General features: G+C 43.0%; 1 protein-coding gene across 1 annotated transcript; it reads left to right on the top strand.

The window, feature by feature from the left end:
• On the top strand, window positions 1-27,622 carry niban2b (niban apoptosis regulator 2b). The gene is made up of 14 exons (XM_026187333.1): window positions 1-350; window positions 11,233-11,363; window positions 11,599-11,727; window positions 11,816-11,921; window positions 12,640-12,807; window positions 15,462-15,577; window positions 16,227-16,331; window positions 18,005-18,167; window positions 21,820-22,007; window positions 22,132-22,287; window positions 23,460-23,573; window positions 24,681-24,788; window positions 24,930-25,041; window positions 25,672-27,622. Exons 1-14 carry the CDS (start codon window positions 296-298, stop codon window positions 26,307-26,309), a joined length of 2,289 nt encoding a protein of 762 aa, XP_026043118.1. The 5' UTR covers window positions 1-295; the 3' UTR covers window positions 26,310-27,622.

The following is a 27,622-nucleotide window of genomic DNA, read 5'->3' as shown; positions in this document are numbered from 1 at the left end:
TCTGCTGTTTCCCAACGAGACTTTAACGTAACGTGGCTGCACGGCAGAAGTTCTCCTCCTACTTAGGAGGGTGTGTCTGTCCGAGAGAAAAACGCACAGTTCTTACACAGTTTGAACTTCCTTTCGACAGCTTCGACTTGAGTGTTTGGTACCACCCGTTATTACTGACGCTGCAGTCATTTCATGAGCGGACAGGGCTGCTGTGGCAGGAGACACGTCTCTATAGACTTTATTGTTTGTCTTAAAAAGTAGTTGTCGGTCTGACGCAGCGTTCGCGTGGGACGCTTCACTGATCATGGGGGATGTGATTTCTAGTCACCTGGATGAAGGCAAGCGGGAGATTATCACAGGTAAGGAGCGCCGCGGGTGATTAGTTTGATGAGTGCTGGTTTGGCGTGTTTTCCATTTTGCCACAGTGTCAGCGTGAGTCCAGCACCTCTTTGTTTACTAACTAAACGGGCTTTTTATCTGCTTCGTTGATAAACCACAAATATCCACGTAGCGCGTTGGGCACCGCACCGCTCTCTTTCCTTAGCTGGACCAAACAGCTCTGTCTTTAGGGTTCGGGTTTGTTCTTTGTCGTACTGAAGCGCTTCCACGACACCAAAAGAGAAGGAAAAACTGGAAACGTAATAGGAAATGATGTGACCCGTTAAAGTTTGTTACAAATGGGGAGTGCAGCAGATAAAGTTCTGCTGATCGTCAGTGGCCCTGCCTCGGACATGTCACAGCCTATCAGGTTTTCTCTAATATGGAGTCTTTGCTGTCGAGTCTGAAGCGAATAAGCTTAGCTGCTGACATTTTTCAGCAGCACACTCGTGTACAGTATCTATTGGACTTAAGTGTCACAGTACTCGTGCCTGGTCCACACAGATGTGTCTCATATAAAAGGCATCACTGATGACCTCCTGATGTTCCACTCATCTTCTGCCCGAGACTGGACGGAAGGTTCCGTTGGACTCTGACTTTGCAGTTTGTGTGTTAGGAGTGGAAAGTTCAGGTTTAGCAATTCCTTATTTTTGGCTTGTTTCACCTCAGTTCTCTTTATTTGTGAGGATTACAGCTGACAGAAGAATCCACAAGTATGTTGTAACTTTTGGTGGTGGTGGGTGGGGTGTTGTTACAATTTCTCCTGAACTGGGCCAAATTTCAGGAACTTCAGTGACTTTTATTACACTCACAAAAAGTGTTCATGTTACTGTTTCATTGCTTAGTTGTTGGGATGTTTAATTTTCAAAACAACTGACACACATATTTTTGTAGGGTTAGTCCTGACCAGTCCTGACCTGATAGACCAGTGACCTGTACGGGGTTTGGGTTTCTAGGCTCTTTATCTTTTTTTCCATTTAGAAAATGAAGCAACGTACATAAAATAAAGAAGACCGCACATGAAGGTAGATATTTGGGCTCAGTTTTCTAGTACTGGATTAAAATGGACATGAAACACATCATGTATAATGACTAATTGACGTCATGGAGCCCTACATAGATGTAACTCTGTCTGTGAAGCTCGATTTAAAGTTTTAGAAACGTGTTTAGCGCCATCTCCTGTCAGTACAGAACATTACATCTAAGTAACGTTTGGTTGGCTGGTTGGTTGCTGCTGATAGACTTTAATTAGTTGATATAAACTAATAACTGAACCAATATAATGAGACTTAAACTAAAAATCCATTAAAGGGTTTCACTTTGTACTGACTTTGGCTGCAACAGTGACATTGATGTTCAAATGAAGGATGCACTGTTCACGTTCAGTCTCAGGTGAGCGTCTGTTCCTGTCACCACAATTAAAACCTTTACTGGGAAAAAGCTGGTGGGAGTCTTTCATCAAAGCACCAACAAACTGTGACATGAAGAAAAACAAACTTTGTCGCTGCTCCAACCAGTAATCCTCCAGAAGTATTTAAATATGCAGATGACCTGTTAACCTAGTCTGATACATGTTTCAATTATATCGTTTGCTGAAGATATTTTACATCGAAGCATACCTGCAGCAAACAGGGCTGCAACTAAAGGGGGGCGTGGGGTGTACTAGACCATATTTATTTCAAGGTTGTCGTAACATTTTTCAGATTGAAGGAGAAATAATATAAAGTCTTAATTAAATTGCTTTGATATTTAAAAATATAGAAGACAGAGTCAAGGCACATTTCTTATACATCTTATTTAGCTGAGTTTGACTTGAGATGTTTACTTTAAAAACATTGAGTTTCAGTTTGACATATAAATCCAATGAAAGGAATGAGTTGTTTTTGTTTTTCTGACAGATTAAAGTTAAACTTTTAAACACTGACGTGAAAAAAGTGTGGCGCCTCTTCCTTGGACTGTCTTGGGGTTTTTGTTTCCTCCCCGTTGCGCACACACGACCTATTTTCCCTGCAGACGTACTGATGGGATTCCTGATCGGTAAACTGTTTACAGCATCACAGACCAGGAAAACGTGGAGTTTCTGACTCCAGCATGTGGGTGAACCACTTGTCAGCTAACTCAAACAGGCCCTTCTCCACACTTTTCTCATTTCTAAAGTGCTTTACAAACCTGAATGTTACAGCCAACAGGGGGATTTTCCCGTATCAGTGCAACTAGCTACACAACAACAACACTTACTGGTTAAGAGAGAGTGAACGTGGACAGTATGTCCTTGGTCTTAATATGAAAATGTTGCAGCAAAGTAAGCCCCTTAAATGAATCTTTAATTTTCCTTCCGCTGAGCTATTGGGTCGGTTACATTAGTTTATGTTACCTAACTGGTAATGACCGAAACCAACCAACCCAGTGATGTAACACTGTGTACTGGAAGAAGATGGCGCTGAACAGATTTAATACATTTTAACTTTAAGCACTGTAAAATCCAGCTTCACAGTTTTCGTGTGTATGAAGCTGACAATGCTCGCTTCCACAGGTTTGTTTTTGTTTTTAAAGTCTTCTCTTTTCTTTTTACTAAAAAATGATTTGAGGTTTGATGACTCGTCTGAAGAATTAATTGCAAGTTTTGGCCACAGATTCCCAGAAAGGCCAAAGAAAATTTGAGTAATACTAGACTTGGATTTGGCTATAATACAAATAGAATCTACAGAGAATGGAGGAAGTTGAAATGTGGGATGAACCTCATTGGTATAGACCTACAGACATTCAGTGACCTTTCTATTTTACACTGACCTCCACGCTTGATTTCTGCTTAAAGTTTAGAGGGATTACCTAAAGCTCAGGAAACTTAGTGAATGCCATGATTGAGGCTAAAGATAATTTTTTCCTTCACTGTCATTACAACTCAGAGTAGCACGTACACGTATCAGATGTGGAATTTGAGGAATGCATGAAAAACACGTTTCTGTGTGGCTGGATGGAAACTTTAGCACGCTGAGAAGCTGAGTCCTGTTATTGAAAACTGAGAGTGGCCTCTGATACCACACGGTTTAAAAGCAAGACTGGATTAGTAACAGATTATTTACATTTATATTTTGGAGTGAGCATGCATGTAAAAACAAAGTCTGTGTGAATATGGCCAGTTACTTGTGTGTTTTGGGGGTTTTTGTGAGCAAAACACTGAAACGGACTGTAACAATTAGAGAAATTAAACTCATCAGTTAGTGTCCTGGTTGCCTCTTTGTTTTAACATTTAGTCAGGATGCATGAAGATACTGACTGTTATTATTGGGCATTGAGTTGTCAGCACTTAATTGGTACTATGACATGTGAAAATGAGAATGTCATAGCTGCTAACAGACTGTAGTTAGAGAAAACTGAACTATTGTTGACTGAGTGGGTTGTCTGGGGTGGGTTATGGACACATGAAGAACCAGGCAGCAGGAGAATCATAGTTTCACTGAGCAGAGTCTCCAGATTATGGATTATCCCGCACCTCAGTTCATTGACTAAACCCAATCCTGGGTTTCTCTGTTATTGCCTTCCAACCTACTTCTGCATGGGCGAACCTTAATCTGGAAGTCCCGAGGGGAAAATGGGAGACGCCCCCTAGGCTGGTGGAGAATGGCCGACCTAAGGTCCTGTGGGGCTTCCAGATACAGATGGCTAACCAACCGGACATTGTAGTGTTGGACAAGCAGAAGAAAACGGCCGTAGTGATTGATGTAGCGATAGTGAATGACAACAACATCAGGAAGAAGGAACACGAGAAGCTGGAGTAATACCAAGGGCTCAGTGAAGATGTGAAGGTGACGGTGGTCCCCGTGGTAATCGGAGCACTCTGTGCGGTGACTCCCAAGCTAGGCGAGTGGCTCCAGCAGATCCCGGGAACAACATTGGAGATCTCTGTCCAGAAGAGCGCAGTCCTGGGAACAGCTAAGATACTGCGCAGGCCTCTGGTAGAAGACCCGAGCTTGATAAACCGCCCGCAGGGGCGAGAAGGGGACATTTTTTTAATATTTACACATATATGTATGTCAAAGTGAGTTTGAGAGAGAGCGCAAACGTTCATTTTCACTTCACTTGTGAAAACTCTCTAACTGTACCGGTCAGTATCTACACTGAAGATAAAATGAGCGTCTCGTTTAAAACCAAGAAGACTGAAGAATGGACACTATTGGTTGGGTTTATTTGCTCCAGTTGTCACAGTCAGTGTTTCAGTGTTTTGCTTAATGAAGACTTTGTTTTTACACGGATGAATGTAGAGCTTTGCTTTGTCTATGAGTGAGTGAAACAGGAAATCCCCCCCTCCCTCCCCTTGTCCCTGGCTCTGTGAAATCTCTAACCTCTGACCTGTATCTTCCTGTTGCCTGGTGACATGTGGTCCTCTCACCTTCAGCAAATACCCAACTGATCGCACAGGTGATTGTTTTAAACAGGTCTGATAAAATGAGAAATACTTATTCTCAATGTCATTTACCCTTATATTGTATATTGTATAGCTTTCTTGTTATATGTAAAATTGTATTTATATTATTTAATTTTTTTTACTTTAAAATATTTTACTTGCATTTTTAATCACTCTTATATTTAAATGTTCATTTTCTATTTTATCTAGGGATTGAGAGTAACGAAGTTTCTATTCTCTGTATGTCCTGTACATGTGGCAGAATTGACAATAAAGTTGACTTTGACTTTGACTTATTTCAAAATTAACTTCTCCTCAATAGAAATATATGACATGGCCAGTAAGAAGTCGACAGAACTCCTTCTATCCATGTTTTGACAGACGCCAACAAAATTATGACATTTAAAGCAGCAATGAAAGGCCCTCGCACCCTGGGAACAGCCAGCGTGCTGCAGGGTGAGTCACACAGTCACATGGCTGATTCAGTGTCACATCACTTCCTCACTGACTGCTCTTTGAGTGCTTGGAGCAGAAAAGCGCTAACATAAGAGACGGTCTGTTTACAACTGACCATTTACCTTCTGTGCCCACTAGGTGGCAATATAGAATACCCACTAACTATATGACATACTGCTACATATCGAGTGGAACCATCAATTAAAATGTTGCATAGATTGGATCATGATTAGAAGCTTTTTGACAGTAGGTGGAACTATAAACACGACCTAATATGGGCACATAGATATCTCCAGTCTCTGTCTTCCATCAGGAATTTGGGAGTCTGGGAGAGATTCCCAAAAGTTGAATCTGGACGTAACATTTTCTCAGTTGACATATACAAGTGACTTCTTGGATGAGTGATGAAAAGTTTCTCCCCATGAAAATGCTACATCCAGATGAACGGACTTGACTTTTTTGAGGTTTTTTTTAACTGGATGATTCAGCGTGCCACTGGGGCAGATTGAACAATGTTCAGTTGAGATGTGCGATATCTTCTCCTGTGGTGAATTATTTCACGAAAATTCAAAAGCTTCACAATTTAACATCACCAAGGTCTTTAGACTGTACTCATCAAAGGTCATGTTGATCTGATGAAGTCCCGGGGAGTCTGTCAAAATTATACTTTAAATTCAAAATAGCTGCCTTTCTTCTGGGTTTGGCGTTTAGCTCCAAGAGATGTTTTGTACATCTTGAGACATCACATAAGCTGCAAGATTTCACAGTTGAAACGTAGAGCCATTTTGTAATATTCAATGACCAGAGCCATACAACCTGAGAGCCTTTAACACGCTGCACGTTTCTGCCAAATTTCATGACTTTTCCAGCTTCCCAAACCCCTCAAACTGCTTCCTGTTTCATGGCGAATCCCCAGCCACCAGAGCACGCCAGCATCATCAAGTTCTGATGTGTATTCAGACTGCTTCTGAGGTGGACGTGCTCAACCTGGAAGGAGCAGTAGGTGACAGCTTCCTGTCGTCACCATGTGGTGCTTCATCTGTTCATGGACGGATTCCCATCACACCGGAGAATGTTGGGAGGATCGGACAATGTGTCTTTGAGTTACAGCTGTTTCCTGCTTACTGGCAAAGTTTCTCCAGTAAGCACGCCAATAAATCGCCATTCTGCCCGGGTCGCGCCCTTTGGCGAAAAGTTTTGAACATAAAGTGAGACATTCTCTTGGAGGCTTTTTTGACCACATTTTAGGCTGTTCATCCCAACCACCAAAACTGTTCCTTAACATGTAAAAAGACTTTGCTGTTGCCATCAGGTGCTACTGTGATGTCAAATACTGCAGTTAGATGTGTTCAGGGATGGACTCTATCACACTTTTGGTTCAAATTGGACAATAAATGTGTTAGGGATGCAACCATTCAACTAATTTAATTGACACAAATTCTTTGCTTGGACGCTTTGTGTACTGCAGCGGTCTATAGTGCGCCATTGTCACCATGGAAATGCGAGCGATTCACCCACGTTTGTGACTAAACTAGACCTGCAGTACAAACGTATTCAGCAGTCACGTGTAAAAGTCTGACAGGCTGAGCTCAGGTGGAGCTTTTTCCAAAAGCTTTCATAACATTTTTCAGATTGAAAGTGAAATAATATAAAATATTGTGTTAATTAAAGTGCGTTAATATTTAAAAATATAAAAATAAAAGCTTTTCATGAGTTGATAACAACAAACACGGGCTGGTAAAACTCTGAGCCAGTGACCTGAGGCTTGTTAGGTAACACATTATTATTATTATTAACCATCATAATTACTCGTTTTCAGCAGTACAAAGATGTTTCATCAGCGCTCAGGCCAAACTTTAAAATGCTGATATTGTCGCTTTTCTTCATCGCAGGCTTACAGACACAAACTCCTCACTCGTTCACTCTCACACACAAACACTCATGAACACACACCAAACCAAAACACTGCATGAACGCTTTCAGTCTCCTGTTAATGTCAGAAAGCCTTCCAAGAACACAGAGTAAAGGTACAGTTTCTGTAGTTTAGATCGCACACGGCTTCTTTTATTTGACTTTGACCTTTCACTGTATAGGAGAGTATTTCGATATTTTTGTAATTAAGAAAATGTTTTCCAGGTTTCCAGCTCAGCCAGGATATTTTCTTCATTCAACCAGCTGTTCTAAAAACTGCCTGAAAAGCCTCCAGCATGCTGCAGCAAGAAGCCCATCTGATTTCAAAGACTGTTCCAGTACCGTACTTGGTTCTCAGACTACGTGCTTAATTGTGGCTCCTGGGCTGTTTAAAAGTGGAGTGGAAGGCAGAGCCTTCAGCTTTGTTCTGTGGAACCAGCAAACAGACTCTGTGTCTGGGACGGCTGTCGCTCAGGGAGTAGAGCACGTCATTTTGTTATGGCCACTCCCCTTTTTGTATACTCAGTAGGGTTACCCCCTGCAGAGGTTCAGTGATGGTAGTTAATTTGATTGGCTTACACCAGGGTAGAGGCGTCGGGATGGTTTAAATAGGCCTGCGCTCTCCCTCCAGGAGGGCATCTCCAGGGTTATGTTTGTTTTCCAGTTGCACTACTGGTAACGTATAGTTTTGGCTGGATCAGATGAACCTGAACCTTTAGTGATGATGAAGGGGCCTTTCTCGGATCATGTGACTCATGTGACTGCAGAAAAGGATCTCTATGATACCAGAACAGAAACTTTGTAAAATGTGATTTAAAATAAAAATCTATAAAGAACATAGAAAACAATGAAATGCAAAACTGTTTGTTTTTGGTTTTTTAAGGGGGGAGCGAGATGATCATTCATTGTTAATCGTCTCCAAGTACTTGCTGCTTGTGTTTTCTGGGGCTTTCTGTGTAACATTAAAGGGTCTTTACACTCTAAATCTGCTGCGTGGAGGTCGCCAACTTTGGCCTATGAGCTTCATCCAAATTGTAAAGCAGCTTCCACTGGACTCTGGAGCAGTGGCGACATTTCTCTGGAGTGGGGAGTCTAACTTCTCCGTCTGGCAACTTGATGGACGAGTCTAGGTTTAGCGGTTGCCGGGGGAACAGTACTTGTCTAACTGCACTGTGCCAAGTGTAACGTTTGGAGGGGGGCTGTTTGTGAGGAGTTGCTACTTAGTTTCACTGAAAGGAACTTGTATCGCTTCAGCATAGCAAAACATTTTAAACAATTTCATGCTCCCAGTGGAACTAGTTTGATGATGGGCCCTTTCTGTTCCAACATGGCTGTGCGCTGCTGCACAAACTCCATGACGACATGAGTGAGTGACTTTGGTGTGGAAGTGGAGTCCTATTCTTAACCCAGTAGAAAACCTTTGGAATAAGTTGGGTCAGAGATTGCCAACCAGGCGTTCTCATCAAACAAGAGTGTCCAAGTTTACAAATGTGCCTCGTGAAAGTTTATTCAAAATTCCCGTATTCGCACTTCTAAACCTTGAGGAAAGTTATACGGTTCAAATTCCTTGAGCCCCTGCTGATTCTGCAAGTTTGCCCAATAACAAAGAAATGTTCAGTTCATAGTTTCAATGGTGGGTTTATTTGAACCGTGAGAGACGGAACCATAACAAAAAACGCACTTCAATTTACACATTAATTTGCATTTTAATGAAGGAAATAAGTATTTGACCCCTTTGAATACGTGCTTTAGTACTAGGTGCCAACATAGGTTTTGCCAATACCAGAGGTCAGACTTGTCTTGTAGTTGGCCAAAAGTTTTGCACACATCTCAGGGTGGATTTTGTCCCACTCCTCTCTGCAGATCTCCAAGTCATTAATGATTTCACTGAGTCAGAACATTAACGCTATCTGAATGTGCCCAGCACTGCAAGTATGCCGTCATAGATCAGGTTTTATATATTAAATATTTCTTCCCAGAAACTCGCGAGAGCAGGACCAGAAAAGGTGGCCGACGGTTCCTCCCTTTCTTTGTATTTATCACACAATGAAGACGTAGACAGAAAAATACTGTCCAGCTTTGTTAGAGAAATCCAAACAACGAGTGACTTTGTAAATGCGTTTAAGATAAGGATGTGGCATTAGTCGTTTTAGGTTTGGTCATCGCTGGCGTCCTGCGTGTGTCTTTCTGGTGTTGATGGGAGCTCATCACTGTCAGTGTACAGTGATGAGCTTATTTATGCACACCAGTGTAAAGCAGTGCTCTCATTATTTACAGGCAGTAAATCATTTTCCTTGTCAGAGGTACTCTCTTCAATCGTGATAGGATTGTCGTGTCTTGCATGACATGACGTTGGTGCTGGTGGTCCATTCATCTGGGACTAATTCAGCCATGTCATCTGTAACTCCTGCAGTATCTGTGTCCAGCCGCCGCCGCAGTCATTGATATTCATAGTTTATGTGAAAAACAGTGACACAGATGTTTACAGGAACCGTTGCAGTTTTGACTGCAGCTACAACTTCAATATGTTACTTAAATTCAATGTTATTCATATAATGCCAACAGTCAAAGCCTCTTGGCTGCTCTGGATTGTGACATTAGCTATGACTCCTAACCACTCCAGGGTATAAATGGTTTGTGTTAACCCTTCTAGGGCTGCAATACATTGAGAATTTTGAATAATTCAATAATAAAAAAGTCTTGACGCAGTGTTTACTTCTATGCTTCCTTTAATGCACAGCTTTGCAGCGTGCCGATATGTTAGACCAGAGTGTTGCATCCACTGAAAACAGACCTGCAATACAAGCAGCATCTGAATAAAAGGTGACGGCGTTAAGCCCACACAGCCCCCAGTTTCAAACAGAAAGGCAGCAGCGGTGAAGACGCTGCACAGTTTTAACGTGAGACTGGAATCTGGGCCGCATGTGTGTGTAAAATGAGTTGGACACCCCAAAATTCAGATGTTTAGCCATTCACACTGGTCCAGCCCAGTTTATCTGCCCCCACCCAGGTGGGGACGGTGATTCAGGCTTGTGGGTGGGAGTTGGGGTGGTGGCTGGGACGGATGGATGGCAGAATGAGAGGTGAATGAATACATATAGTATGTGAATAATTATTTATTATCTGAAAGAGTTTGTATACATGTAAAAGTTTCTTCTTTGGTTTGGTGCTGCTTTCTTCAGACGTTTTGTTTTTGGCCGTTCCAGATGCTCACCTGAGGCAGGTCGAGTATAAAAGGAGGCCAGTCGCCTTCAGCGGGCTGAATTCCTGTTCCAGTAATAAAGGCCAGAGGATGAGTTTAATTCAGCCTCAGGCCGCTTTGTTTGAACCTGACAGTGAGACCATCTGTGTGACTGATCATACAACAGAAGCGTGGGCTTCATTTACCTGTGTGTGTGGAGATGTTCTCATCATGTGCAAAAAAAAAAAATCAATTTCACCGTTAGACTCATGACACGTGCATGTCGGCCAGTTTGTTCTTACCACTGTGCACATGTTAGTCAGTTTGCCTCCAAATCCACAGGCTTGTGCTTACATCTTGTAGTCTATCTGCATACTGCCACGCCCCAATTTCTCTATATAAGGAAACAAGGTTAGCTGGAGAGAAAGCTGTGACTGTTTTTAAAGAAGGCAGCACCAGTAAGGCAAGAACGCAGGAACAACTCGGCCTGAAGAAACTAACAAGGTCCAGAAGGAAGACAGGAATGGTTCCACTGTCTGTGGGCCGGGGCCAAGACATTAGACTGAGCAGTAAGATCCAGGCTGTGTGTGATAAGACAGGCCTCTTTGTCATTTCATTTTCTTTAGATGTTGGTCATTTTTAAAGAAAATGTCATTTTAATCCTGAGCTTCTGGTTAGATTATGATAATTTGGTAAACTGCTTTGCTGTAAATAAGAACCAAAGAGAAATAAGTGTCGTTGTTAACAGTAGAGCTTGTAAAGAAAGACAGGCCCTTTTAATTTGTTTTGTAACCCAAATTCAGGTTTTTTCTTTTCTTTCATCATGAAACATTTGCGCAGATTTAATTGTATCGTGTGTGTGTGTGTGTGTGTGTGTGTGTGTGTCGTGTGTTTGTGTTTGTGTTTGCAGCTCGGACCGGAAAGGTGATTGCTGAGTTTGGGCGTTTGTATGAGCAGCAGTACGCAGTAGCTCTGTTCAACAAAGTTCGCTTTGACGTAGAGGGAGGAGGAACCCTGCAACCTCAGCTGCTTCACCGCAAGGTACAAAATCCTCTCTGAAAGCTCTGCTTTTATTCCAAACACCAGCGAGTGATCGTTGCAGTAAGGATGTCCCACGTGGCTCATTGTTTTGAGTGTCACACCGATGCTGCTCACAGATTAGCGAGCTATGTCTGTTAATCATTTGGATTATGACCATAGTGAGTCCTCTTGGCTCTGAATGGACAGAGAGAGACTTTAATGACTCAAAGGTTTCTCTTCGGTTTCGGTGTCACAGATTCCTCTGGAGAACAAGGCCATTTTTTCAGGCTCCCTCTTCCAGTACTTGGAGGAAAACAAGAAATGGAGGAACCACTTCCTTTCCATCCCAGACTCCCATGACGTCAAGTACTACGACAGCAAGGCGGTGAGACGGGTGCAGTGTTCTCTGTACATGAGCAAGTTTTACTCACTGTCTAATACATCGACTCTGTTCTTCCTTGGCTTCACCACAGTCCCATGACAGACTCCTCCATCCCAAAGGAACCATCAGCTGTGCCGGGTATAAAGTCCTGACATCTATGGAGCAATACCTGAATCTGATCAGCAACAGCTTGCCAGGTGAGGAGCGGGTAGGTAAGGAGAGTGTACTTATTACAGTAGGAAGGGGAAAACTCGAATCAACAGGAAACTCAGTTCATCAAATGCAATGATTTATTGTGGCAACTTAAGACATGCAGTCAGTGGGGTCAGCTTAACTGGTCACTGTGAACGTGTGACTGTGAGAGCCCTGTCCAGGGTGTACCCTGCCTCTATGGTAGATATAAGCTGCCCGATCCTGACCCCTGTTGTTCAGTAAAGACCACAGCGGGGTGAAGCTGGGGTGGATAGTGTGCATCCAACAACAGGTTCCAGGACTTCAGCCTTACTGGTTGAATGTTGTTGCTGAAGGCACTGAGCTCTCTCTGTGGTGAAGCAGACCAACATTTCTCTTAGCTGTTAGTTGAGAGCTGCCATTGTCTTAGCTGTAAAAGGCTGATGGGGTAAAGCACACGCAAATTTGTTAATGAGGAAACTGGAGAGCGAGGATGCAGGAGTTTAACACTGAAACTGCAGATGTGTCTTCTTGGAGGCTGGGGGGGGGGGGTTGCACTGGCAGCCACGGTGTTTCTGAATGTTGCTGTACTCAAGAAAAGGAAATGTTGACTGCAAAATCAGAAATGTTTGCACACCATCAGTGAGCACGGACAACATGAAGTCTTTTTGTTACCCTTTAACTCTACAGAGAAACTTCAGTGAGGTTTTCAGTGTATTATTAATGCAACGGTTTTATTTTTAGGTGTTAAAGCCAAGGTGGGAAGTTCCCCCTTTCTAAAGTGTGCCACTCCGTACCCTCTGATAATGTGGCACCCTTATGCCCGCCACTACTATTTCTGTGTGACGACAGAGAAAGAGCAGCAGAAGTGGTATATGGTACTCCAAGACTGTGTCAGACACTCCAACAATGGTGAGTCATGCTAATGTAATGATAGAATAACCCTTTATTGTCATTGTGCGTGTACAACGAAATGGTGGGTGCTCCACACCAGCTGTGCGTGGTGTAAAACTATAATAGTAGGACAGAGAGAATGAATAACAAACTAGAGGAATCTATGCAAAGCAGGAGGAAGGCACACGTTAGACAGGCTGCAAACGAAGAGCTGCTACTTTCAGTTTCATTCATGTTTGTCAGAGCTCTGGATTCTTCTCTGTGCTGTAAACAAAAACTAGATCTGCACGTTGCTTTTCTGTCTTCTGTGCTCCTGCTCTCTTTTCCTTCTCTGCTTTACTGACTCTTAAGTCTGTTGCTGTGATTGAGACTTGCCAATAAAGATGTCAGCTCCTGACCGGAGCTATAGCAGTAACTACATACGGGCCATAAAGTCCCAGATAGTCTGACTACAGTGAACGAAATGAAGTTGTTTTCATTAAATACCCTGTGACACAGTTTAGTCCTCGTACTGTCTCTCACACACACACACACACACACACACACACACACACACACACTCGTTTTTATGCACATCTAATTGACGTCGTGCTTACAACCATCAGAAGTGAAACTAAAACAAATATCCTGAGATAATTTAAATTTAACACTAAATGTGATTCAGAACATTTTTGCTTTTGTCTGTAATTTTTTTGACATTTTATTTATAAATAAATAACAGTGCCAAATCACTACAACAGTTGCCTGAAGGCAGTTTATATTGTAAGGTCAAGACTACAATACAACAGCACGATTGGATCTGCACTCTGGGAAGGACAAACGTTTAACAGCAATCACAGCAGGGGGCGTCTGTCTCCTGAGTCTGAGGAAGCTGAAGGCTCTGCCTCTCTTTGCACTTTTAAGCACCATAGGTGCCACAAGTAAACCAGCAGCCTGACAGTACAGTGCTCTGCTGGGATAATACACTTCTATGATAAGGTTTTTGTTTTGTTTTGTCTTTTCAGAATAATCTGCTCTCTCTTTCTAGTCCCTGTCAGGACTCTTGCTGCAGCATTTTGGATCAGCTGAAGGCTTTTCAGGGAGTTTTTAGGACTTCCTGATAATAATGAATCACAGTCGTCCAGCCTGGAAGTAATAAATGCATGAACTAGTTTTTCAGCGTCACTCTGAGACAGGATATTTCTAACTTTAGAGACAGATATGCAGACTGAAGGGCAAACATGACTCCACGAACCCTCAGTCTCACTGGAGGCCAAAGTAAGACCATGCAGAGTGAGAATCTGGATAGATGCTGCATTTCTACAATTTTGAAGGCCAAGTACAAGAACCTGTGTTTCATCTGAGTTTAGAGCAGGGGTGGCTCAGAGGCCACATTGACTTTTAAAATGTGACGGGCCAGCACCAGATGCATGCATATCAAACATAAACATTAAGATCACACTTTTTTGTCAGTGAATCAGAATCTCCGGTTAGTTTTGTTGTGGCAAGAACAGATCTGAGGTGTTCATCACTCAGCTGGGATCTGTGGGTGCTGCTTTGTCTGTTCACACACATACGTGGAGCCAAACAACACCAGCATCCTCTGTGACATCATCTGGATGCTTGGTCCCCTCACTCTAAAGTGCATTTTACAACTGGCTTCACTACATGATCAAGCTGCAATACAGATTTGCACAGTGCTTCCTGGTGGATTATGCAGTGTAAAAAACCAACCTCTGCTCAGGGTTGTCCTCTTTCAACCTGCGCTGGATTCTTTTGAGCAACCCGACTTTTTTTCCAGTCAGATTTGGCGATCCATCTGTGGTGGCCTGACGAGTGTACTCCGAGGTAGCTTGTACCTCTTGATGACCTCTGCCGCGTGTCATACAAGCCCTCTCCCCACGTTTTCCTCTTTATGGATTGCATGGCCAAAAACTCCTGTTATCTTAAAATTAAAAATGAATCCCTCTGATACAAATTAAAAGCTGAGCAGTGTCCTTACACAACTAACCTATAATTACATGGCAAAACAATTACCTTACCAAGGTACATACATTAGTTTTAATTATGTAGTAAAACTAACTTGCAGATATATCCTAGATGTTGTTCAGACACAGTTATGAAATCTGATCATTTTTACTCACATTTCTCGTGTAAAACACTGAATATGAAGCCAACAAAATTCATTCATTGTAAAAAGTCATCTGGGCTCCTGCACCCGACCGACCCCCAGTTTAATAAGTCATCTGTTCATTCACCAGCTCGCAGTGTTTTCTTCAGCAGGATAAAATGATGACACTGTTTGTGTGTTATGTGTTTAAACTGCAGCTTGATTGGTTGGTGGAGGCGAACAACTAAAAACAGTTAACTGTAATTTATCCATCCGTTAGTTTATATTTACATTCAAATGAAGCGTGGATCATTGTAGGAGTTGTGTGATTGATGATCAAAGTATAAAAAGTCTAATTAATTGTGGTGAAACAGATTTGTTCCACTTTTGTTCTTGTTTGAAATCGCCTGGTACCATCTGAAGGAGAGAAAACTCCATTATTTAAAAGAGTCTCCTTAATCTCACGATGCTGCATTCTGTCATCAGCCCTGCTTTCCCTCCTGTTTTACCTTCATCATTTCTCTGATAGAAGACCTGCAGTTATCAGTTAAAAGTTCACTGACGGCTGCTTCTTCAATTCCAGGTTTGTCAGATGAGAAAAAAGTTCAGACACCAGCCTTCACTAATGCAGTGCGACTCTACCGTCAAGCTCAAGGCCAGTATGGCACCTGGGAAATGATGTGTGGTGCACCGTCACAGGTAGCGTTGGCAGAAATGTTCTTCTGTGGCCTCAATCGGACTTTGGGGGGGGGGTTGGAAGCTGGGATGAATCAGGTGCTGTGTCATGAAATGTAAACTTGATGTCCTCCCTCAACCTGATTTTTCATTGAATTGCGACACGAGGTTATTCAAAGTTTTCACCAAACACCTCTGATGGTCAGAAGATTAAATGCTTTATGCACATGTTGCATCGTAGTCAGGCCCTGCTGTGCATGCTTCAGTGCTGAACAGGTTTTTCTAGATGCTTCTTCAAACCCAAATCACATTTATGTCATTTAAATTAAGTTATTGTCTAATGCTGTGTTTTTAAATCATTCTGTTTGTCTGATTATGCTTTAAAAAGGCGCCCACAAATAAAATGTAATATTATTAATTATGTGATAACAGACTTGGTTTGATGGAAGCATAACCACCTTACGTTGTCTTCTGTGGAAGAAAACTTAATTGCACGCGCTGTAGTTCATCTCACATGGCCTGTGTGAATCCCTCTGTTATGTTCTGCTTCCTTACATGTGGCAACATGGAAAACGTACAGAGAGAGGTTACCATGACGATCACACGAGCGACTGTAAAAATGCAGAGCGCTCGTGGTCCTCTTATTTGTATGTGGGAATCGTTTTCCTTGTAGATCTTGTCTAACCTGGTGATGGAGGGCCTCCTCTCGGAGCTGAGAGACCTCATCTCCCCCCGCCTCAAAGGCAAACTCCATGAGAGACAAAGGAACTGGATACTGGTGAGGAACTACTCTGGGATTATTAGACTCAGTCTTTAGCAAAATAAGTGTTAACCTGCAAGTTTGGTGGATACTGCACCAGTGATTGGGGGACTTGTAAATGTTGACATCACCTGTTTGAAATGCTCCTTGTTCTTCTGGAACTTTTCAGGGTCTTTTTAGCACTTTTGTTTCAAACATGGTGCTATTTTGCCAGAATAACAGGAACGTTAATGACAAAGGTGTTGTGTGATTCATTCAGATGTACACTACCAGTCAAAAGTTTTAGAACACCCCAATTTGTCCAGTTTGTCATTGAAAGTTATGCAGTTGATTGTCTGATTGCACTCTGAAATAAACAATAGCGTAGTACAAATAAGCACGTGGAGTTAAAAAAAGAAATCATTGAATCAGTTTATAGACTAAAATGTATTCTAACCTTTGACTCACCAAAGTAGCACCTTTGGCAGATAGAGCAGCTGAACAAACCTGTGCCAGTCATTCTACAATAGAAATCAAATATTCCCCATGAATGTGGACCTTGTCGCTGCTTTGCTTTCACTCTTCTGTCCAGTTCAAACCAGCTGGATGGGCTTTAAGTCTGCAGACTGTGCTGCACACTCCATGTTTCCAAGCTCACCATCTTGTTCTTTGTTCCTGAGGTAGTTCTGGCACAGCTTGGACTTACGTTTGGGTCGTTATCCTGCTGTAGGATGAACCCCTGACCAACTGCACACCAGAGGGTCCTGCATGGAGTGCTGTGGTAGCTGTTTTGGTTCAGGGAGCCTCTCACTCTGTACGAGTCACCGACCCTGGATCCAGCAAACAGCCCATCACACTTCCTGCTCCATGTTTGACAGTTGATGCCTCACACTGTGGATCCGTCCTTTCACCTACTCGACAGCGCACAAAGATCCTGCGTGATGAGCCCAAGATTTCAAGCTTTGATTCATTAGTCCATCTTACCTTCGTCCAGTCTTCAGTAGTCCAGTGTTGATGTTTCATGGCCCAGACAGACCTGTTTGTCTTATTCTGACATCTTATCAAAGGCTTTCTTGCCGCAGCTGACGAGCGTATGGCACCACGGTGTGTCCAGCACTGCTTCTATGCAGGCAGAGGGGGGAGTAATCCAGAAAGTTGGAACAGCTGCAGGAATTAGTAGCAGCAGCTTTCAAGGCTTGATCAACCTGCATTGCTGCAGAACAGATTTAACCTGTTAACCCTTGTTGTCCCTGAAAAAGGCTTTTTGTATGATTCTGAAATGTACATTATTTTTCAGTTTTGAGTAACTGCACCTTTGTTTATCCTCTGGCAGTTCACCCTCACCTTTGTACCATTTCAAGCTGTTCATTGGACTGAATGACTTGAATTGCAGTAAATAACTGGAAAGATTAGGGTGTTCTAACTTGTGACTGGTAGTGTATGTATAAGCTTGGAGCTTATTTTAGTAATGTGAGTGCAACAGAAAAAAAGCTGATCTACATTTCTTCAAAGGTCTGTAGTTCCACAGGACCTCTCCTGCAGGTACAGCCCAACTGCTTGCAAATTCACCTGTAAACTCAATAGTCTGTTACACAAATATATTCACTGCATGCATTTTCCAAACCATTTAGGCTACTATGTGACACTTAAACAGACGATGTACTGCACAGGTGTGAGTTTGGCAACATCAGCTGTGTGTTTTGTGTTTGTAGATCAGTGATGCTGTGTACAGCCTGGTGCAGGCGCAGTGCCAGACGCAGTATGAAGCAGTGTTGCAGAAGTGTGAGGCTAACCGCTCTTCTTTAGAGGCCTCCATACGAACAGACGTGGACCAGATCATCACATCCAAGGAACACGTGACCAACAAGATCAGAGGTTGGATAAGAGCAACACTTCTCCTCATTCAGATACTAGCAGCGCATTTCTCAGAGCATTTTTCATCTTTGGTTAGTTACAAGCCCGTCATCGATAGAATACTCATGGAAGTAGAAGTCGTAATAATAACTGTAAATGTTAAAGCAGTGTTGTTCTAAATATCTACAGGGCTTAAAATTCTTACTGTGGGTTCAGTTTTAGCTGTAAATGTGGATTCATATCTTAATAGGAACGTTTATTGCTTGTTTCTAAAACTGCACCATGGCAAGAGTATCAGTGAGAATGCTTGTGTATAAACCTATGAAACCTATAGTTTACCTGCTTTGGAACAAAGGAACAAAGGAATGATGATGCCAATCATCCATGCAGTTAGATGATTGGTTCTAAATGTAGCTGTGAGAGAGAGAGTAGCCAGAGAGACGTCCAGCAAGCACAAGGAAACCAGACAAACTAACAAAAAGGCCAAATCAGCAACTAACTTACTGTTACATATTTGTAAAAATACATAACGTGTGTGTGGAGATGGATGGAGATATGTAGATGTTACATTGTCTTGGTTTTAAAAAAAAAAAAAAAAAAGATAATAAAAATATAGCAATATCTCACAGTTTGATATTTTAACATCACTGTTGACCTGTGGAAAGCAGGGAGACAGTTTCAGAAAGTTTCAGCTGCAGATAGGAGACATTAAACCAAACAAAGTTACTGAAGGGTAACTTTTTAAATTGTATGATATCTCAAGTCAAGTTGGCTTTATTGTCACTTCAACCATATACAGTTTAACAGTACACAGTGAGGCGAAACAAGGTGCTACATGCAACATAAATTAACTAATCTAATCTACGTGTGCTTCTACTTGTTTCCAGCCAATTAACTCAGTTTAATTCAGCTTTATTTTTAATATCTCCAAATCACAACATTCACCTCAACAATCAGACAAAACCTATGGACAAGCACTTTGGCGACAGTGGGAAGGAAAAACTCCATTTTAACAGGAAGAAACCTCCAGCAGAACCAGGCTCAGGGAGGGGCGGGGCCATCTGCTGTGATTGGTTGGGGTGAGAGAAGGAAGACAGGATAAAGACATGCTGTGGAAGAGAGACAGAGGTTAATAACAGATATGATTCAGTGCAGAGAGGTCTGTTAACACATAGTGAGTGAGAAAGGTGACTGGAAAGGAAAAACTCAATGCATCATGGGAATCCCCGGCAGCCTACGTCTATTGCAGCATAACTAAGGGAGGATTCAGGATCACCTGGTCCAGCCCTAACTATATGCTTTAGCAAAAAGGAAAGTTTGAAGCCTAATCTTGAAAGTAGAGATAGTGTCTGTCTCCTGAATCCAAACTGGAAGCTGGTTCCACAGAAGAGGGGCCTGAAAACTGAAGGCTCTGCCTCCCATTCTACTTTTAAATACTCTAGGAACAACAAGTAGGCCTGCAGAGCGAGAGCCAAGTGCTCTAATAGGGTGATATGGTACTACAAGGTCATTAAGATAAGATGGGGCCTGATTATTTAAGACCTTGTATGTGAGGAGCAGGATTTTGAATTCTGGATTTAACAGGAAGCCAAAACAGGAGAAATCTGCTCTCTCTTTCTAGTCCCTGTCAGGACTCTTGCTGCAGCATTTTGGATTAACTCTTTTAAATTTATAATAAGGTACGGATAAGGTTCAGAGAAGAAAGATAAAGTGCAAATTATGTACTGTGTGTGAGATTGTCCATCATGTTGTCCGGTTTGTGTTTTGGTTGAGGAGTCTCACAGTTTGTGGGTAAAAACTCCTCCTGAACCTTTCTGTTCTTGTTTTCAGGCTACAGAGGCGCTTCCCTGACCTCAGTGGCCTGAACAGTTTGTGGGCGGGATGGCTAGAATCCCTAATGATCCTGATGGCCCTGGATCTGCACCTTTCAGCATAGATGTCCTGCAGTGCTGGTAGAGATGTTCCCATAGTGCGTTCAGCTGTGCGCACAACCCTCTGCAGGGCTTTCTGTTGCTGTACTGTGCAGTTCCCGTACCACACCATGATGTTGTTGCACAGGATGCTCTCAATGACACCAGTGTAGAATCTCCTCTGTATATTCTTGGAGATCTTAAACCTCTTTAGACGCCTCAGGTGATAGAGGCGCTGTCTGCCTTTACTAATGAGGAAGTCCGTGTGTGTGCTCCAAGTGAGGTCCTCGTTGATGTGGACACCGAGGTATTTGAAGTTGGAGACTCTCTCCACAGGGGTTCCATAGATCTGAATTGGGGTGTGAGTTTTCTCGCCTCTCTGTTTTCTGAAGTCAATCACCATCTCCTTTGTTTTACTGATGTTCATGGAGAGGTGATTTGCCTCACACCACTTTGCTAGTCCATCCACCTCACTCTGGTAGGCCGTCTCGTCGTTCCCAGAGATGAGTCCCACCACCACTGTGTCGTCAGCAAACTTCACAATGGAATTAGTGGGGTGTCTGGCCGTGCAGTCCGCGGTGTAGAGGGAGTAGAGAAGGGGGCTCAGTACACATCCCTGGGGGGCCCCTATGTTCAATGAGAGTGTATGGGAGTACACATCCCCTATTCTCACTGACTGTGGTCTCGTGGTCAGGAAGCTATAAATCCACCTGCACAAAGATGTACTGAATCCCAGATCTTGGAGCTTACCCGAGAGGGTGTGGGGAACTATGGTGTTGAATGCTGAGCTGTAATCTATAAACAGCATTCTCACATAGTTCCCACATCCCTCATCTAGATGGCTCAGTGTGGTATGCAGGACCTGTGCTACAGCGTCTCCGGTAGATCTGTTTGTCCGGTATGCAAACTGCAGTGAGTCGAAGTCGGGAGGAAGGAGGGAACTGATGAAGGGTTTCATGAGCCTCTCAAAACACTTCATCACTACAGATGTTAGGGCTACTGGGCGATAATCATTTAGGCTGGCTGGGCGGGTGTTCTTCGGGATCGGAACAATCACTGATGTTTTAAAGCAGGTGGGGACTACCTGCTGAGCCAGAGAGGCATTGAAGAGGCTAGTGAAAACTGTGGTCAGCTGATCTGCACATACTCTTAGCACACGTCCCGGTATGCTATCTGGTCCCGCTGCCTTCCTGCAGTTTGTTGCCCTCAGAGCTCTCCTCACATCATGCTCAGAGAGTATCAATGGTGCTGGTTCAGCAGCTTTATTTTATTTCACCTTTATTTATGTAGGTAAACCTCATTGAGACAGTCTCATTTTGAGCAGCAACCTGTTTTAAATATCCTCACAAAACTACAGCTTGATAAACATACTGTAGTCATTATAATTCATATAACAACTAATTAACTGGGAAAAAAATAAAATAAAAGACAGTAACAATAAAACATGAACAGGAGCAGCCCTGATGCTTCCTCCGTTGTCCTTAGGATTTGTTTAAAACCCTTCAGTTCAGCATTGTAAGAAAATGCCTTCTCCCCACGTTCTGTACGTACTGAAGTGACTGATAGAAGCTTGTGAGTGGAGGTGTTAGTTACTCTGTTTAGGTGACACACAGGAAGGTAGATGCACTGCTAGCAGACAAATTACTGATGTATAACTGAACAACTGGAGGCTTTATTTACAGGTTGTCACATTTCTAATTTGACATAACGATCCCAGACGTCTGCCTGAAACTGCAAGCCTGCTTTTCTCTCTTGTTTTGCAGCCGTGGTTCTTCCTAAAGCAGAGAAGCTGCTGAAGGTGAGCATTCAGCCCTACATCAGCTCCATCCTAGAGGCCCTGCTGGAGCCCACCAGCCGAGGGTTCTTCGAGGTCCGCGAGGTTTTCTTCCGAGAGCTGGTGGACATGAGCAAAAACGTCCTGAATGAGGGCACTAAGGAGATGGTGGCACAGGTGAGCACGTAGAGGAGGTCCTCCTAGAGAGGGGAATTCAGTAAAGGAGATACTCCCTCTGCCTCCATTGAACTCAGAAACATTTAGTGACATTCAGTGCTTGTAATCTATTCCTCTTCCTCAGCACATGGAGAAGATCTCAATGCTTGCCTTCCATCCAGTGAAGATGTGCAGCTGCTATGAAAAGGTGATGCAGCTGAGTCTGGAAGGTCTGGATCAGAGATTTGACATCTCGAGCCCCTCGGTGTTCATCCAGAGGGTCCAGATCCTCATGAGAGAGGTGATGATCGCTTACTGGCAGCTGGCTTTTCAAAGCAGTGCAGCTTTAACATATTGCTGGAGGTCTAAGTGATGTATTGATTACAATCGTAATTTACTGTACGAATGGTTTTCTGATCAAATGTATTTTTAAAGATCTGCATTTTATTTGTTGAAAATTTCATTTTATTACATTTTCTAATGAAACAACACGTTACAAACGATATAAACGGAGGAGAGGGAGGAGGTTACAATCAGCACTTACTGGTAAATAAACATCACACACTTTGAAAAACAAACTCCCCGCTGTATTAGGAACTTGACCGTTCTCAGATCCCTGAATGTGTAACAAATACAGGCAACGTAAATCAAAATGAATATAGTGAAACAAATGATTCACCTTCACTAACCCAGAACAGAATGCAGTTGGAAGGAAAACAACGACTCGAGAAACGAGTAACACACAAACTCATATCAGCTGACTTCCATGAAAAGGCGAATGCATTAGAATCACTGATGTGTGCTCTGAAGAAGCTTAGAACACTAGCAGACACTAAAACATAAAACACCACAAAGAAATGCTCCCGTCTGGATTTAAACATCTCTTATGCAAATATCCTCCATTCCTGTGTATTAAATCACATACAAAGTACATTATGTTGTCGCCTTCATCTCTTAGAATTGAGATGTTCACTGATTGCTGTAAATTTGTCAGGATGAGATCAGAAAGTTTTATTTCTAAAGAGAATAGTTGAGTTATTATTGAATATGAAATACTTTGTGGTTTGTTAGTCTCACTGTCCGTGTTTGAACTCGAAACATTTCCTGCCTCCTTTTCTGAGGTCAACGTTACACTGCTTATGTCTGCTTTAATTTTGTGTGAGCATCTCTCTACTCTCAGTGTTGTAAGAATAAATTAAACTTGAATAGTTGCTGCTCAGTTTGCAGAGGAATTGAGTACCATGAACACAACAGGACTGCAGGAAGGCAGCACTTCTGAATGAAAGTGTATTTGCTTAGAAGGGGAAGTATGACTAGGTGGAGGCACATCGTGGAGCATCAAGTTTTGGATCAGTTAATAGATCTTCTTTCATATCATATTTATGTGATAATTGTCAAAGTCAAGCTATTATAAAATATACTGATACATTTGAATGCACTCGTGATAGTGTCCCCATCTGTGTCTGTTTACAGCAAATGGACAATGCTGTTTATACATTTGAGCAGATCCTTCACCAGAGTCTGGAGTCTCAGGGCGGTGAGGATCTCTGTAAGACTATCCAGCGCTGCCAGGACAGAGTTATCAAGGTAAAACACGTGATCAGTAAAAACCTGTTAGATCACCATTTTCTCCTAAACCACAAACACATGGAAGAGGAGGACTGGGGTGGTAGATTTGAAGGTTGGTGGTTGGATTCGCTCCACTTTACAACATCCATATAGAGTGTGAGCATATTAATCCATCCATCTTCTTCTGCTTATCCTGGGCCGGGCCCAGAACACCTCACCCAGGATCCATCCTTGTCAGATGACTGAACCACCTCAGCTGGCTCCCTTCGATGTGGAGGAGCAGCGGCTCTACTCTGAGCCCCTCCTGGATGGCTGAACTCCCCTATCTCTAAGGGAGAGGCCAGCCACCCTTCGGAGGAAGCTCATTTCGGCCGTTTCTTTCCGCGATCTCGTTCTTTCGGTCACTACCCACAGCTGGTGACCATAGGTGAGGGTAGGGACGTAGATCGACCGGTAAATTGAGAGCTTGGCTTTTACACTCAGCTCCCTCTTCACAGACCGGTACAGTATCCACATCAGTGCAGCCGCAGCACCAATCCATCTGTCGATCTCCCGCTCCCTTCACCCATTACTCGTGTACAAGACTCCAAGATACTTGAACTCCTCCACTTTGGGGCAGGAACTCGTGGCCTGTTGAGCTATCAGGGTAGAAGTGCCTTAGTCAGGGAGGTCACCACGAACCTGATGGTCTCTCTGAGCTCCGTCGCTGCCCCGTGGAGAGAGAAGAACCATCCAGAAGGTCAACAATTTCTGCTGCAAAAATGCTTCAGCAAGGGGGAGGAAGACTGGAGATGGAGCAATACTGGAAGAGCATATGGGAGAAGGACGCAACACATAACGGCAGTGCTCGGTGCCTATTGGGTCTAAGAGCAGACCACAGCAACCTCCCTGAACTGGGACCAGTAACCATCACAGTGGCAGACATCCAAGAAAGGGCCAACAACCTTCCTCTGTACCACATGGAAGCTCCTGTCAAAGCATTCACATCATAGCGTTGTGAATGCTTTCCACATATACTGCATTTGTTCAAAATGAAGTTACAGCTTATAGTTGCCATCTGACACACACACACACACACACACACACACAGTAAAGCTGTCCTTTTCCTTCTTTCCTGTGCTTCAGAAGTTTGACTATGACAGCAGCACAGTGAGGAAGTGTTTCTTCCGCGAGGCTCTCTTGCAGATCTTCATCCCCTACATTCTAAAGCAGCTCAACCCTTGCTTTGTATCTGTGAGTACATCACCTTCTCTCTTCCCCAGAACCTGGAAAATTAATAATGCACATTTAGCTTTTTGTTTCTGTAACAAAGAAAAGCATTGTGACTGGTTCATTGTTGTTTGTTCTTGGTTTCATTCTTCTTTGAAACACCAGGAGTTGCCACGCTTTGAGGAGCTCATCTTCGAGGACTTTTCCCACTTCATCCTGGTAGAAAACATCTTTGAAGAGGTTGTGCTGCAGTCAGTCATGAAGGACATTATAATGGGTCAGTCTTCTTTGGTGGTATATCTGTATCGATGAAGAAAGACAGAGTGAAAGCAGTCAGAACTGAGGGCCTTATTATACTACCAGGAGGCAACATTGCAGGCAGTGCAATGGGTACCATTAAGAGGAAAGCCTGCATGGACTCACAAAGTAACAAATCAGACAGGACATGATGAATGTTGATCAAGACAAAAAGGTTTCAAAGCAAAATATCCTGTCACCCAGAGAAAGCCAAAGCACACTCTGCAAGTATTCAAACGACACAGTTCCCCAGAAAGGTCCTCGAGTCCAGACGGGTCATCCACTAATTCCTCTGATTCCTACATTTGGTACATTATGAAAAATCGGCCTTGAATTGTGCAACAGATCAAAGTGATGCAACACAGATGCTGGTATCAAATTCTAAAGAAGCATTTAGTGTTTAACAAACGTCTCCGTGTAGTGGTCACAGCTGCTTTCACTGTGATAAGATATTCAGATTAAATATGATATAAAAGTGGCATCTTGGATCCATTTAACCCGGGAGATCAGCATCATTCATATTGGTCCTCGCTGTACTCTGTGCACACAACATAAGTCATTGAACTTATTGTGAGAATCCACATTTGAACCCTTTTCTCTCTGTCTGCAGCTGTAAAGGAGGCGGCAGTCCAAAGGAGACACAATCTGTACAGGGACAGTATTGTTCTGAGCAACAGTGACCCCAACCTGCATCTGCTTGGAGATAATCCCTCCATCGACTGGGCGGGACAGTACGGAGGCGACCAGGAGGAGGTGGATGGGGCAGAGAATGATGCCGAGTACAATGGTGAGGTGGAAAGTGTGACGTCCCGGAAGAAGAAAAGAATGAAGCAGGTGGTGTCCTTGATCCAGACGGACGGCACCGCTGTCCTGCCTAGCGAGTCGTGCCTGGAGGTGCCTGGTGTTGAAGACATACCAGAGGAAGATGGAGAGGGGCGGAAAGAGAATGGAGCTGGGGAGGAGAACTCTGAAAACAAACCTTTGTGTGACCAGAATGGATTTGCAAGTCTCAAAGCCTCCACAGGAAAGCCAGAAGACGACAACGAACCCGAGGAGCAGCAGAAAGAGGAATTCCAGGCGACCGAGTCTGCTGGAGAGGGAGAGGAAAGTCAGGCTGTGGCAGAAGAGCAGCCATCATCCAAGCAGGAGGAGTCGGAGGTTTTACTCCTGCCTCCTGCTGCAGCAGCACAAAAGGAGTCTGAGATTCAGGAGACGAGCGTCGCTGCAGGAGCCCAGCGACTAAAGTGAATCCTGCCCGCTTCTTTTTGCTTTTCCCGTTTATACCAAGTTTAAGACACTAAATACCTTTTTTAACCACAACAACCCAAACTTTGTCTTCACCTGGTAGAAACATGAGCACCGTCTGTGTGCTGTGTATAAATGTGACAAGCTGCAAGAGCGCCAGGATCGAGGTGCCTTCAAGAAGCTGGATGTTTTCTGTGGTTTGACCTTCAATCGGACTTTTCTAACTGCGTGATTCAAACTGTAAGCATTAAACTGTCACTGAGTGATGAGCAGCTTAAAGAACGTGTGACAAAAGAATGAATCCTGAGTGCAGACGATCGTGTCCATGTCAGCACGAGTTTGTTTTGTGGTGGTGGGAACGGCACCGTTTTACATCAGTAACAAGAAAGATTTTATTAACTGTCATTTTACATCATTTTCTATCATTTCCACACTTTTTCATTTTTAGATTGAAGTTTCTGAAGCAAATGATTTATTGGTAATAAATTATCGATCAAAAGTATATTTGTCATCGTTTCTGTTGCCACGTGCACACCAAGGTTAGTATAGGGAACTAAACAAAACTTAAAACTTTAATGAGAATTTTATTTCAGTTAGTAAAATGTAAACAGTGAGCGGCGTACAGACTGCTCCTGGACAATAAGAAACACAAGCGTCACCACACATAAGCTGTTCCAGGTGATCAGGACGTTTCTCACGTCCTTTCCACCTAAGAACTACATCACGGCAGGATGGAGGTGTCTCTGTGTACATGCATAGACTAAGGTGACAGGTAATGGGTGTGAATGTGTAACCCATATTTCTAATGACCTGAATCCTGAAGAACGTCCCTGTAGAGACGAGCAGAATGTCAACTGTTCGTTTCACAACAGAAAACTTTCTGTTCAACTTGGAAATGAGCAAAATCTGAGGCTATGATTTTCTTTAATGTTTGACATTTAGGTGTTTTTACGGAGCAGTTCTGCGTCGTCCTCCATCCTTTGCTCTGGTTTGAATCTCTGTTACTCATCTATTGATCACACAAATGTTCCACGTCTTCTTTTTGTGTGTTACACTTATTATAAACACATCCCCGCGTCACTGTTGGTAGAAAACTAAAGAATTGAAACTGTATTTGCCTTTGCAGTTTGCACTTTCTGAACAATATTCCCTGGATTCAAATCAACTGTGGAGAATCTTTTACTGCATAAAGTGTTTTTAAACTGTAGATTTTATGAGGTTGACTTGAACAACCCTCTGTGCACTTTTCCACTGTGTGCTGTATTTCACTTTTTAAACTCTGAGCACAAATAAACTGAGGACATTTTTCTCCAGTA

The sequence above is a fragment of the Astatotilapia calliptera genome, chromosome 12, assembly GCF_900246225.1.
Source record: "Astatotilapia calliptera chromosome 12, fAstCal1.2, whole genome shotgun sequence".
NCBI classification, from domain to species: Eukaryota; Metazoa; Chordata; class Actinopteri; order Cichliformes; family Cichlidae; genus Astatotilapia; species Astatotilapia calliptera.
The sequence above is the reverse complement of the archived record's forward strand: the minus strand, read 5'-3'. Positions and strand labels throughout refer to the sequence as shown.

What these genes read in the sequence shown, in the direction of transcription:
- niban2b (XM_026187333.1), top strand. Translation starts at nt 296, where the DNA reads ATGGGGGATGTGATTTCTAGTCACCTGGATGAAGGCAAGCGGGAGATT. An exon ending in TGTGTGGTGCACCGTCACAG is followed by an intron (nt 15,578 to 16,226) that starts GTAGCGTTGGCA and finishes TTTTCCTTGTAG; the next exon opens with ATCTTGTCTAACCTGGTGAT. An exon ending in GACAAAGGAACTGGATACTG is followed by an intron (nt 16,332 to 18,004) that starts GTGAGGAACTAC and finishes TTGTGTTTGTAG; the next exon opens with ATCAGTGATGCTGTGTACAG.